We start from the raw sequence: 13,627 nt of genomic DNA on the forward strand, positions 1-13,627 counted from the left end.
GAATTCTGCAGACATGGGGCTGCAGCCATTATTTTAGGACAGGGGTTTGTCACCACCAAAACCTAGCAGGACCTACAAAGGCCAACTTCATCCTTTGGAAAAATAAAATACTGATTTGTATTTATGTAACATTATGATAAATAAAAATTAACGTATTTTGAATGAATAACACATAAATATAAAGAGAAAATACTTTTTTATTTTTTTCAAAATATGAAACGATTTATAACTTTTGACAGAGGTTCACATGATATCCTTTCAAAATAAAGGAACACCTTGTGTCACATAGAATCATCTCAATGCTGCCAATGTAGAAGTAGGTCGTTGATTTTACCATTTGTGGTAGATCAAAATACATGAATCCGAATGGCCCAAAGCCAATTGAGACTCTTACTGTATTTCTCAATTCATAAGGCACAAAAAGAGAAAATCTGTCTTATAATCCAGTTCACCTTAATTCTGGTTGTTCTTTCTGACTTCCAATTGATTTTCTGTGGTACATGGCGCACAACAATCTGAAGTCTAAAATATTTTAGCTCAGTACCGTTAGTTTTTAAAAACTAAAACCTTTATTTTTCTTTAACAAGAGGGCCACAATGGAAGGGTTAAACAGCCACCTGTGGCTCTGGAGCTGCAGGTTGCACACCCCTGTTCTAGGATATTACTGTTAAAGTTTAAAGGAAGGAAGAAAATTGTAATATTCGTAGAGGAAAAAAAAGGAAAAAAAATTATTCTAATCCTTAGTCAAAACAATGATGCAGATAAACTAAAAAGATTTAAACAATCAACAACAACCAATAGTCCCACATCTATGTAATTCATGGCAACATTCTGATTACTAATTGCTTAATTCATATGAAATTGCCTTAATGGACTTCAGCTGAGTAGTTCGAAACAGTGAAAGCTTTTGATTAAAAACTGATCAAAAGTCAGTTTGTTCTTATATTTAAAACCATGTAACCCAAGGGTGTCAAACTCAATCGCACAGGGGACTAAAATCCAAAACACACCTTAGGTTGCGGTTCCAACAGGATAAACATTTATTGAACACTCTGAAATTATGTTTTTAAAACTTTGTAACTTTTTAACATAATTATAAACTAGATATATAGCAGTACTTGTGATAATGCTAGTGTGAATGCTGTAAGCTGAATTTGGCCACTAAAGATGCTAGTGCTGATAGCTGAAGATGCTGAAATTGATTACTAAAAACACTGAAGTTAATAGCTGAAAACACTGAATCTTATAACCAGCTAAAATATTAGCTAAATGCCAAATTAGCTTAAAAAACTAATAAAAAAACATAGGTTGGTCAATACAGCTAGCATGTAGCTGAAATATTAACTAAACTGAAAAATAGCCTAAAAAATCGTAGTAAATGCCAAAATTGTCCAAAAAGCTAGCAGAATGCCAATTATAAATCCATAACTTTTAAACATAATTATGAATAGTAAAAAGGCAGGAATATTATTCCAGAATGAATCAACTTAAACCTTAAATAACTTTCAATGTTTTACTCTCCATAAAAATCTATTTTGTCAAATGTATACACTTAGAAATAAGCTCAAGATAACATCGGACCATTAATAACAATAAAATAAGATGATCTGGAGGGTCGGATAGAATTACCCGGCGGGCCGGATACGGCTATGGAGGCTTTTTAAAGGCCTTACAGTGTCTGAAGAGATTTCCATCAGGGGTCTGTAAGCTGCTTTTACCAAACACTTAACATAACCAACTTAAACTGTCACTGAATTAAAACCTTGTTGTTTCAAAAAGAAACCATTCTTTTGAGTCAAAGTGGTTCCAGTGACTGCAATGAGGAGTGTCCCAGAAGCAACATGGCTTCTTAAAAAAATCCTCTCTGGTTGTGTTTGTCCAGAAAACTGGAAAAAAAGTTTTTATAGTCTTAAGGAAACAGCGCCCCAAACCATGTATGAAATTTATGATGAAAACTAGAATATAAAAACATGTCTGTTTTTCTGTAGAATAGCAATAAGTTTTTTGTTTTATTTTTCATTTTGCATGATTTTTGTTCTGCATTTCAATATTAAAATGTGATTATTTTATTTTCTCTCTTGACAAAGCTCTTTTTTCCACACAGGAATGTATGTTCGAGGTGTCAGTACTGCCTCCTTGTCATAAATGTTAATAAAACATCTCTGAGAACGGTGTACTTCAACCTTTCTCTAAATTTCTGTGTTAACCTTTTACAGGACACAAAGAAATTCCGTCTAAACTCTCTGAACGTCACCTTAAAGACCAGCTCAGGTAAGGAAAAGTGTTCAGCTTTCCCATAGAAACACACAAACCAGTGCGAAGGCAAAAAGAGTATGCAAGTTGTGCTATTATTTTGGCCCTGTTCAAGGAGTGTTTGCTGACGGAAACGCCAACCTGAGCCTGTGGGAGGCGGCCATCGGCAGCTCCTACATGTGCAACAGAGAACAGAACTTCAACATCACCAGCCTGCTCAGTCTCCACACCTCCAACCTGCAAGTGCAGCCCTTTGGAGTGAAAAAGGATTCCTTCAGCACGGGTGAGTCATTTTCTTTTATCATCTATTGCTGTTTTATATGTTCCCAGCATTGACTGTATATGAGAACTGGACTGAGTGGTCGCTTCAAACAGGAAGTTCCTGCTGGTTCCAAAATCTCAGACTTCTATAGAGAAATAAATAGCTATTATTTATAATATAATTAATTATATTTGCCAGAATAAACATTTTTGCTCTGCTGCCTTTTTCAACATGTTCTTGCTAATTATAATTTACATTTTCATACTTTTTTTTCTGTAGTAAAGTTATTCATGTTAGAAACTGACCAAAAAGATACATCAGTAAAACTCTTCAGTCTCACTTCCAGTGTTCATAACATTTGATAGAATTTCATGTCATAACCTTTCAAGTGCTAGTGCTGTGGACTTCTAACAAGCTCACTCCTGATTGGCCAGAGTGGTTGCCATAGAAATGTTCACTCTGTCCAATCACTGATTACCAATGATTTCCCGTTCCAAGATGCAAGGTGCAAAATTTCATTTGGTTAGAGCTGGAAGAAAGTCATTTTCTATGGATGATGTCACACTCACTTGGTCCAGTTCTTATTTACAGTCAGAGTCTGAGAAATCCCTATCATGTGACTTGTGTTCGTCTGTTCTGTTACCAGTGACCTTTTAATATTATTTTAATTAAATCTAGTACAAAAAAACACTAGAAATAAAGCATTTGATCAGAAACTACACTGCTGTGTTTTTACTACACCATGTCATTTTTTTGTTTTTAAAGATTTTGCAAATAACAAACCGCCTTTCAGCTGCTTCTCTCTTGTATTGCTCTTAAAAAGTTAATTGTTCCACCTGCTGACTGACTGTCTTTTCATCTGCAGCACATGAATGTTCATTGGATGACACCAGCATCTTAATCCCAATCATTGTTGGCGCTGCTCTGGCTGTCTTGATTCTCATTGTAGTGATCGCTTATGTGATTGGTCGAAGAAAGACCTATGTGGGATATCAGACCCTCTGAGTTCACTCCTCAATTGTCCCTGAATGTCACAAGGGTTCCCAAGCTTTGGTCTTAAATTACAGTTGTTTAATTGGCTGTTTAAAGAAAATAAAAAATAATAAAATGTTAATTTGATCTGTAGTAAAAAACAAAAAAATAGTATGAGAAATGGACTTGAATATCTGTTGGTATTTAAGTCACCATTGATGGAATACCATGAACCACTTTTTAAAATCATTTTTGGAATCCATTCAGCCACTAATGTGTTGCTGCTCTTCATGTGGACCAAACTTGTTTAACCCCTATGATTTGTTTGCATTTCATTCCCTGTATGTGTTGTTTCTTTTTTATTTTTTTTCCCCGTTTATGGGCAAGTGCAAGATCCTCAAAAACCACCGTCACACAAAATCTGTTGCTGAGTGTGCAATATGTACAGCGTGCAGATCAGTACGACCTGGACATTTCTGAAAAAAACTTATTGAAACAATGTTTATTAAGTACCAAAAGGTGTATTTCTCAATTTTTTTCTGTTGGATCCTGCACTTGTTCGACAGACTTTTGTTTATTTTCGTTGTCCCCACAATTTTGAAGATGTATTTAAAGATTCAACCGCTTTGATAGCACAAATCGAAGCAGCTTTTTGTCTTTTTTTTGTTAAGAATTTGTTAGCGAAGATTGGGGAAGCTTCTGTTTGCCCTGTAGATCAGGAGAAACGTTGCAGTTCGGTCTTCTTTAGGCGACTCAGATGAGAGAAAAACACCTTAAAACGACAAACAGTTGAAGCTCAGCCTGATTTAAAACGTGAAGCCAAAAGCTTGTCGGGGATTTCATCTGTGCAACTCATGGGTAAATCTAAAGGAGAGTTAAAGACTCACCTTTTTTTTTGTAAAGAAAAACCTGTTGGCATTAGTATCAGAAAAGGGACTTTGTAGATCCTCTCAGCACAGAGACACTCTGTTATGATGAGATTTACATGAAAATGCACTAAGACACTCTTACCTTACTCATTCATTTTCTCACCGGGTAAAGATGTGGACTCCGCCTGCATTTCAACCGCAAAGAGCGGGAAAACCCGCTGCAAATATTAGAAACAATCAAGCTTAAGCAGGGCATAGATGATCTGGATACCGTATCCATGACAACCCAGTCACAAGGGTTCATGTCAGCGATCAGCTGGTGGCGAGTACCCTGAAATTGGAGGCCTTCTACGCCGTGTTTGACAAATTTATCCATCAGGGTTTCAGTGATCAGGGATAGCGAGCCAAAAAATGATGGTGACAGAACGGAGTAATCTGTTTATAAACTATAGCAGGGTGCTGAGTTTTAATTGCACCAATCCAAGTCTTGTTGACATTAAATGTTTGAAGTTGCTGATATATATATAAAAACAAGCTTTCACAAATTGTTGTACATGTGTTTGTGTAATTGCTTCTGATCAAATACAAGCATTGATTTGTTTTTTCTTTGTAATTGAGATTGTGTACTTCTGCTTTGCAAAAGCTCGCCTGCCTTAATTATTTTGATGGTTTTGCAGCACCAGTCATTGTCAACACTTTGTAAAATCTCGTTATTTTCCATCTGAGAGGTTCGTCCTGCTAACTCTGTTTTGTTTTATGCATTCATTAACTTATTCTTGTGTATTTGGCTCATCGATTTATTTCCTCCTGAACTTGTGGAGGAAAGTGCACAAGGGTTTAACAAAGGGAAGCTGTGCTGCAAGACCATCTCTATGTTCTACAGAGACGAATGATTTCATCTGCTTTCTCTCATGCTGATTGATAGCTGTAATAAATTTGGATTTGTCTTTGGAGTGTTTTAATAATTTCTTTAGAAATAAAAGGTAAAAAAAGTTTTCATGCTTCCATCTTTGAGTTGTTCACCACTTGCTTCCTGTGAGACGTTCACATGTCTGCTCTCTTCACCTTTGTCCAGCGGAGGAGTGCCAGGGTGATGCCGAGAGCTTCCTTGTCCCCATAGCTGTCGGAGTTGCACTTCTAATTCTCATAGTTGTCGTTGTTGTGGCCTATTTCATCGGGAGGAGGAGAAACATGGCCACCGGATACGAGTCTTTCTGATTTCAAATGATAGCTGCTGATTCTTTAATCTTCCTGCTTTTTCACCAAGTTGTTTCAATCTGACTCTGAAAGGAAGGCGCATTTGGTTTTCTTCTTTTTGTTTAATAAATGTAAATTCTGCTCGACAATTGGACAATTTTGTCTGGTAATTTATTAATTAACCCTTTAACACCTGAGGTGACAAGTGAACACAAAATCTTCTGCATATTGTAACTTTTCAACCATTAACCTGATCAACTTCTGAATTCAGCTGGAGTTAGTTGATCGGGTTAATGGTTGAAGATTTACACTAAATAAAACACCAAACACTGGAGCTCTGGTGTTAAAGGGTTGGAATTCATGCTAATCTGCCTGTTTTAAATTTGATTTATTATTGATGCTTTTTATGCTCTTTGAACCAGTTTAATGTCTAGCTAAATGTGTAAAAATGCAGCCTTCCTTTCCCAGTCTGGGCACAAATGAGATAGATTTCTAATCTCTCTGTTTTTCCTTGTAACTTTTTAATCAATAACATTTCCTCCTTTCCATTTTAACCCTCTTAAGATTTGCACTGATGTGCTAACTCTGTCTGTCTTATCTGTCTCTCTCAGCTGAAGAATGCTTTCTGGACTCTGATTTGAGCTTTTTGGTACCCATTGCCGTGGGCGTGGCACTCAGCTTCCTAATCATCCTTGTGCTTATCTCTTACCTGATTGGTCGGAGGAAGAGTCGCACTGGTTACCAGTCCGTTTAATCCAACGATCCTGCTCTTTAAGCACTGACAAACCAAACCAGATTTTTGCTTCTTCTCCCCTCAAACCCTGTGATCCTGCATCCTCCAACTATTTTATTTTTTATTTTTTGGTAACCAATTTTAGCTGCAACGGCAGTTTTCCTTATTGGGATTGAATTGATGCATTTTAATTGTTAACTGCATGTTTTAAATTTACAATTGTGATTAGTCATAAGCTCCTCCCTCAGAAAACCCCTCCAGATCCGACACCAGAGGCTTTTTTATTTGCTCTGGTTTTCTGTGCTGCATAAGAAGTATATGTGTAAATGAATCTCTTGTATAGAATGAATGTCAGATTTTTTTTTTTGATGTGGTGAATGTATAAAGCTACTGTCATTCACTGATTCTTTAACGTAACAGCTAAAATTTTGCACATGTAATCACTCGATGAAAGGGACATTGTAACAGACACTTTAAACCAACGGGACCATTGTGTGTTCAGCTTCATGTTTGTGTCACTCCCGATCAAATACTTATTTTCTTATGTCTTCACATATTAATCCTTGTCGGTTAGCAGTCGTCGTGCTCCTTTGAGATCCTTCATTTCAATGCTTCAGAGTTTTAAATACCAACTAGCCGCAGATGCTACAGTTAACTGCTGAGACAGGAGGAGCATGAAGATGAGGTGCTGCTGTCCAATCACAGCTCTCCATCATGTGATCCACGCTCATGAGAGCAGCGCCGCACCCCTCCCCTCTAACGGTTTTGTGCCTTTCTGTTGCTCACCTCCGAGTTGCTCGCTGAAAGCTCGTCTCCATCTGATGAAGAATGTGACATGGTGACAAGTGGGGAACGGATGAAATAAAGTTACTTTCCTGTTTTGTAGCACTGTCATTCTTTTTGCTGCAGTTCTGTGTTCAGCAGCAGAAGTGAGTCTGGACTTTGAGCTCTATAACTGCGGCTAACGGCGTGTGACTGATGAGCAAAACACTTATAAAGAGCTGATGTGGTACGGGTCAGAGGTGTGTTTGAGGAGAGCAGCTGCAGTCAAAATACCTTTTAGGTTGTTAAAGGTGAATTGAATTAAGTTGATAAAAAAAAACGCTTCTACCTTTGTCCAGAGATTGGCCGCATCCTCTTATAGTGAGAAAATCCTGGTTTGAATCTTGGCTGGTTTAAACATTCTTCCAGTGGATGTTCAAAAACATGTTTCATAAGTTAATCAGCGACTCTAAAAGACCAACTCCACTCCTGGGGGACCAGCATCCCACACGTTTTCCAGCAAACCTGCCATTGCAGCATCTTATTGTCAAAATACATCTGCAGCAGATAGAGCAGCTTTTCTGAAAAACTAGCAGGATGTCAGCCCTCAAGGCCCTGAGTCAGTGCAAGTGCGTGTGTTGATCTGTAACGAACACCCAACAGCAGCTAGGATAGGCTCCAGCAACCCCATGAACCCTAAAAGGATACAATATCTGAAAATGGATGAATGGTCAGGTAATCTTTTAATGCCACCATCCAGTAAAAAAATAAAATAAAGGCAAATGGTATTTATTTCTATTGTGTTTTTCTACTTTTCTTGAAGACCCAATGCCTACAATCATTCAGGTCCGGCCCTGGACATAGGTGAGCTTGGCCTCCTAGAGCGCCATCTGCTGGACGGGGTGCTAAACTGCAAGGATTAGGCTATATATAAATAAATGTTTTTTTTATATAGTTTGACACACCACTCATTTTGTGTACAATGTAAAAAAGGATAATAATCAAAACATAAATAAAATAAATCAAAAGTTTGACAATCAATACTTTTGCCTGTTGCTGCACCCCTCCTTGCCTGACGCAGCCCCTGTAAGGGTGAAAAAGCAGCAAAACAAGCCCCCAAGGACAACTTTAAGGTCAAAAAACGAACAAAAAAGGAGAAAAAACACTCAAAGCAGAGGTTTGTCTGTTTAATTTACATTCAATTGCTTGGAAATTAGTTTTTAAATCTAAACTAGTTTTTAGTTGGAAAAGAGTAATTAAACAGACGATTTATGCAACCCCGGGCCGGCCCTGCACACATTCACCCGCCTACCTGTAACCACCAGGGTTCAGTGTCTTGCCTAGTTTGACACGTGGGGGACAAGGCAGTAACGAAACCTGCAAACTTCTGATCAGAGCCCCCTCAAATTTAAATGCAACACATTTTTATGACAGATTCTCTAAATGGAGTTAAAGAAATATCAAGGCAAGAATTATGTTTTAACAAGTGACATACTTTTTTAAAGCTTCCACAAAAAAACAACTTCATTCCAGAACACTGATTTTTTATTATAAGCCTTGTAAAAGGAATAAATACAAAGGTGGCATGTCAGGCAGCATTAACACTACAACAGGACAGTTATGTTTCTTTTAAAATAGTGGACAGACAGTTTAGAAACTACTTATATCACAGTTTTTCTTTTCTTTATTGATCAGTTCTGTAGTATCTCATTTTCAACATTTTTTTTTTACAAAAGTGGATATTTTATTTTAAATTCATAATACTACTCTATAAAAAAATACAGTGATCAGGTACATCTTTTTTACTGTGTAAGTACAGTACAAGTCGTGCTTTCAATATTTGATGGTTTTTTGAATTTGTAACATTTTTTTCTGAAAAATATGAAGAAAAACTAGTTAGTACACTTGGTCACAAGAAACTGCACCCAAAAAAACAATTGTTTACCTGACAAAGTATCTAAATCCTTACTAATGGTTAGGTCATAACTGAATTTGCATAGCCGGAGAGGATAACTAGTGGGCGAAATGTGATTACGTTAATTCACTTAGCTAATCATTACAGAATATGAGGAGCTGAACTGAAACTCCCACTGTTTGCTGCGGCTCCGGGTGTCAAAGGCTTGCTCCAAAGATTTAGCAGAGTACACTTTTTGAGGATTTCGTTTCACTGCTGTTATTAAGAGAATTATTAGAAAAGAGAAAAGTGGAAATAAAGGTTCAAAACAATTATTTTCTTGGACTTTTGTCCTGCCTCAGTGCGGGAGCACCTGACTGGCAGGGATGTCTTTCCCTCACGCTCCAACCTCCAGGGAGAAGGTCACGCTTCCCAGGTAGCGGTCAGTTGGCGAATCGTTGATGATTCCCTTTCCGTTCAGCTTGCACTGAACCTGGATGTGAGTGTCGTACTGCACTCCTGCAAAACGCACAGCCACCACCGGAGAAGAGTAGTTCACCTGAAACCAAAACATGCACGCATCAATGACACTTAGCAAGCTGGGAAGCTTCACGTCAGGACATCCAGCACTCACATGTCTAAGCTTCCCGTAGTATGGATAGTACTTCAAGTCAAAAATGCTTCTGGGGAAAAATTGAACTTCTCCTAAAGTTTCTGCTGACCCTTTCTGAAAGAAAAAAAAATGTGGTGAGCTTGTTTTGTCTGGAGCAAAATTACAATTGGAGTTGCTCACCTTAACTCCACAAGTCACATTTATTGGTTTTCCCTGGCCAGGTAAGTAACCCAGAATCTAAAGAGAAACAATAAGGCGTCAGCACACAGAGAGACAGTTTACCTCACATCTGTCACTCTTGTCTTACCCGGTTCATTCGGAGTAGGACGCATGGCCTTCCCTGAGAATAGCCATAGTGTGGGTCCTGCAGCCCTGAACAGTCCCCCAACCAGGACCTCTTGAACTGACACGCTTTCCGCTCTGCACTTTCCTCCAAGTCGTCCTGCATGAAGTACGCGTCATGTGTGCAGCGAATATTCTTCCTGTCCTGTGCCCCGTCATTATACGCTGAAAGTGCAGGACAGAGAGAAAGAGAAGGGGCAGCAGAAGGGAGGAGGGGGCATAAATAAACCTTTGCGACACCAAAGCCCTGCCAGGCTCAAACCTCCTTTTAAAAAAGCTTGACAAAAGCCGGCAGCGGAGGAAAAAAAGCTTGCAATGAATAGCTCCCCTCTGCTACCCTCTAAGAGGCTTCCCCTGCCATCATCCTCTACAGGAAACAAATGGGAAGTGGGGCAAAGGTGGGGAAGAGGAAGATCTAACACAACTGCAACCCACCAAGAACCACGTTAGGACTCACGTCTTAGAAATTCATCCATCGACCGGGCGTACTTCTTCCATGATTTGCGGTCGGATGCGTTAAAAGCAATGTCATGGCCTTCTAGGTGAGGGGCCATCGTCATACCTGGCAGAGGACATGGAAAGTCAGTCAAGATTGGAGTCAGGTCTGCAGAGAGAGTCTGCCATGCTCACCAGGTGGCATCACTCTATCGTTGTATGTGGGATGGTAGGGGCTAATGGACCACATGAGGCAAAACAAGCATCCGCCAAACATGGCTGCAAGGAATGCGTAAAGTGCAGCATAGAAGAGCAGGATGAGACCTAAACCGAAAGAATACAAGAGTTAACCCAATTTTAAGAAGATCCCAAAAGTGAGTTACATAACAGACAACTTGTCTCCCAACAAAGCAGGACAAAGAACTCCTCTTTTTTTTTTGTCTGGACTCCAACAAATTCCCCTGATCAAAATGGTCACTAATTTGTCTACCAATACAAAAGCACACCCCCTTATGAACCCCATTCCTCATGTTTGGATCTATAAATATAACTCCAATTGATTAAGCAAGAAAGCAACAGCGCAGAGCTAATAAATGATACCAGGATTGTTTGGTCATTTTCAAATGACAGTCCCTTAGCAGCGAATCAAGCTAAACGTGTCTTAAATGAAATGGCTTTTGCTGTGTGGGCAATTTCACAGGGGACTAGCTGCAGCCAGCCTTGCATCCTCAGAGCCACAAAGGCCTTTCTGTTTGAGCTCAGTGAGAATTCTCCCAGCTGTCCTTTAACTCAGGAACACAGTGAACCTCCGGTTGCCATCGTAGTGGAGGTCTTTTTGCAGCCATAGAGGCCCGGCCAGCTCCAAGGAGCTCCAACCTCCTCACTCTGGTATTAAGTCCTCTCTTGCACGCTCGCCCGGCACAGACCTCAACCCAGGGCCTTACTTCAAGGCCCCACTCGGCACATAGGCAGCTCTCGGCCCTGCAGATGATGTTGCCTTTGTACTCCACTCGCTGGTGTTTACATGATAACTGTTCTGGAGAAACAATTAGCTGCTCCATCATCCTTGACTCAACAATCTTTAGCTTTATGGAAAAAAAAAAAACACACAGTCACAGCAATGAGGTCGCCCAGGCTTTGGGAAAGAGGCTGTGGAGAGCGTGGAAATATTCAGAGGAATGTGATTCCTGGCCAATGTGAGGCCTGGAACAGCGTGATCCCACTGGGAACACGTCCCCAGGCAGTCTGTTTGTGTCAGGACTCTCTGAATCCACCATGCACCTATGTAAACATTGAGCATCAGGACACATGCACTCACAAGCACAGTTAGCTAAGCCACTAGACTGGATATTCATTTCCACCCCATTTAAGTGCATATAAAAAACAAAAAACAAATTAAATTACTTTATACAAGCACTAATGACTAAAATCAGCTTCTTTAGAACCAATCCCCACAACTTTTCAACTCACTCCAGCTCTTTCCAGAGCGACCCATGAATTCGTTGGTTTCTGCATTCCACAGGTACGTCTTCAAGTCGGCTATTTTCTGGTGGAGCGTCCTCTCGGGAACCGGCCTGCGCTTCCATCTCTCAAAGTTCAGGTCTTCCTGCTCTAGAGGTTGATGCTCAGCCAGCTCCTCCTGCTCTTCCTCCAACTCTTGGCCATGTTTGCGTACCACTTTGTGAGGCTGGTAGAAGGGAGAAGAGGAGAAAAAGCCTTCACCACACATTCTAAACGGCTGAGCTCTGCACCCAACCAATCTTCTCTTCAAGTCACTGCAGAAAAAAAGCCCACATCCCTCCCGATTTGAGTACGACCAATAATGTAAAGTGACAGACAACCCTCTGCATATTCATGAACATCACTGTGATGTTTCTGTTCCTTGTGTCTGGAAATTACAAACCCGCTGGTGACCTTATGGCACCCGTTGGGAGAGCTGGCCTCCACTGAGCAGACCCTCCTGCTTGGAGCTGCAGCTGCAGACAGCAAAACTGGACGGGTCAATCTGAAATCCAGATGTTACTTGCTGACTTTCGACAGGCTGGGACGTCCAAATCACAGAAGGACATTTAAAGAGCACCATCAAAACCCCCTTTTGATCTCAACTACATCTTACTTTTGGAGTTTTTGTCAAAATGATGCCTTTGCTTCAGTGCATGCAAGAAAATCTTCTCATCAGAGCCTCTACTTCAGTCACACAAGTGAAAGTGTATATTCTCCTAATTATTTGACTTACAGGATTTGTTGGGTGGTTTTTAATGGCCTTCTCCTCAGCTCCTCCCTCTGTGGAACTGGGCTCCATGTTCTTTACAGAAGCAAAAAAAAAAGTATCACTTTGTGCATTTAGCCACTAAAACTCAAAACACCTTCTACACATGCATGCATGTTCTTAAAATATGTCAATGTTTGGCTAAATGTGTTAAAGCACAAGTAAACGAATCCAAGTAAAAAGCAAGACATACCTGAAGTTCTCTTCTTAATACAAAAGACGAAGTGATTTGTCAGAAACCCTCTTGATCTCTAAGGAAAAGTTATGTTTGTCAAAAAGTGTGTATGGATTTCATTAGAAAGTTTAAGGCATGCAGTGGGGACCGGGTGTGGAGAGGCTCCTTCAACTAGGCGCACATCTTGGTGAATGAGCTCTGGACAGAGAAAATCCGGGGTGGGTGGCAATCAAAGTGTTTTTTTTTTTCTCTCTCACTCCAAGAGTCGTTTTGGCAGCAGCCTGGACCACAGCGCGGCATTCTGGACACGCACTCCATCATTCATTGTCTGCTAAGTCTGAAATAAAGCCCGAAAACAATATTTACAGCTTACTCCAACCCATTACTGATGGTCACTGTCTGCACACACAAAGTCCTCATCAACTTCATTTATTCACTTGTTTCACAGTGAGAAATCATGAAGTTCAGTCAGATTGAATTCAGTCGTTAAGCGTTGTGCACTCATCAAGCTGCAGCTCATGTCGTCCTGCCACAACTGCACATTTAAGCTCTCCTCCATAAAGTAAAGTTCAGGCAGTACTCATCCTTGGTCCAATCTGCTTTCTGGTCACGTATCCCTCTGTTACCCCCCTGTAAATGTGGGAGGGGGTAGGGGGCTTTTATTCTTCTTTTAAAATGAAAAGAAAAATTGCGTCATGGAAAAAAAATACAGATCTTTGAGTTCTGGGCGCCAAATACGTGTGTGCTGCTCAGATTATCGTTAAGAGAAAATTGTTTCTGACAACATTTTTTACATCGTGTTTAAAAGGGAAACTTTTCTGTTAAGAGTTCTGCAGAGAAGCATGCTCACA

The 13,627-nt window shown here is 40.0% G+C and overlaps 2 protein-coding genes across 5 annotated transcripts in view; one reads left to right on the plus strand and one right to left on the minus strand.

Moving 5' to 3' along the window:
- Positions 1–7,171, plus strand: part of lamp2 (lysosomal-associated membrane protein 2) — a 12,629-nt gene extending 5,458 nt beyond the window's left edge. For 2 of the 4 annotated variants that reach the window (XM_024283592.2, XM_036213932.1), the window contains exons 7-9: positions 2,217–2,271; positions 2,369–2,536; positions 5,432–6,158. In XM_024283592.2, the coding sequence (XP_024139360.1) occupies positions 2,217–2,271; positions 2,369–2,536; positions 5,432–5,574 (366 nt within the window). In that variant the 3' untranslated portion in view covers positions 5,575–6,158. The other 2 variants (XM_024283591.2, XM_024283593.2) reach the window with 2 other exon arrangements.
- A 1,404-nt stretch (positions 7,172–8,575) lies between these two features.
- On the minus strand, positions 8,576–12,988 carry atp1b4 (ATPase Na+/K+ transporting subunit beta 4). Its single transcript, XM_024283913.1, has 9 exons — positions 12,795–12,988; positions 12,569–12,637; positions 11,803–12,019; positions 10,528–10,656; positions 10,355–10,459; positions 9,863–10,062; positions 9,736–9,792; positions 9,577–9,669; positions 8,576–9,501 (listed from the first exon to the last, which is right to left on the minus strand). Exons 2-9 carry the CDS (start codon positions 12,632–12,634, stop codon positions 9,340–9,342), a joined length of 1,029 nt encoding a protein of 342 aa, XP_024139681.1. The 5' UTR covers positions 12,635–12,637; positions 12,795–12,988; the 3' UTR covers positions 8,576–9,339.
- Positions 12,989–13,627: the final 639 nt, after the last annotated feature.

Source organism: Oryzias melastigma, linkage group LG10, assembly GCF_002922805.2.
Source record: "Oryzias melastigma strain HK-1 linkage group LG10, ASM292280v2, whole genome shotgun sequence".
NCBI lineage: Eukaryota > Metazoa > Chordata > Actinopteri > Beloniformes > Adrianichthyidae > Oryzias > Oryzias melastigma.

Coding starts and splice junctions, on each gene's coding strand:
- atp1b4 (XM_024283913.1), bottom strand. CDS start 12,634: ATGGAGCCCAGTTCCACAGAGGGAGGAGCTGAGGAGAAGGCCATTAAA. Junction 10,657..11,802: donor TCGCTCTGGAAAGAGCTGGA/GTGAGTTGAAAA, acceptor CTTTCGGTTTAG/GTCTCATCCTGCTCTTCTAT. Junction 9,502..9,576: donor ACTACGGGAAGCTTAGACAT/GTGAGTGCTGGA, acceptor TTTTGGTTTCAG/GTGAACTACTCTTCTCCGGT.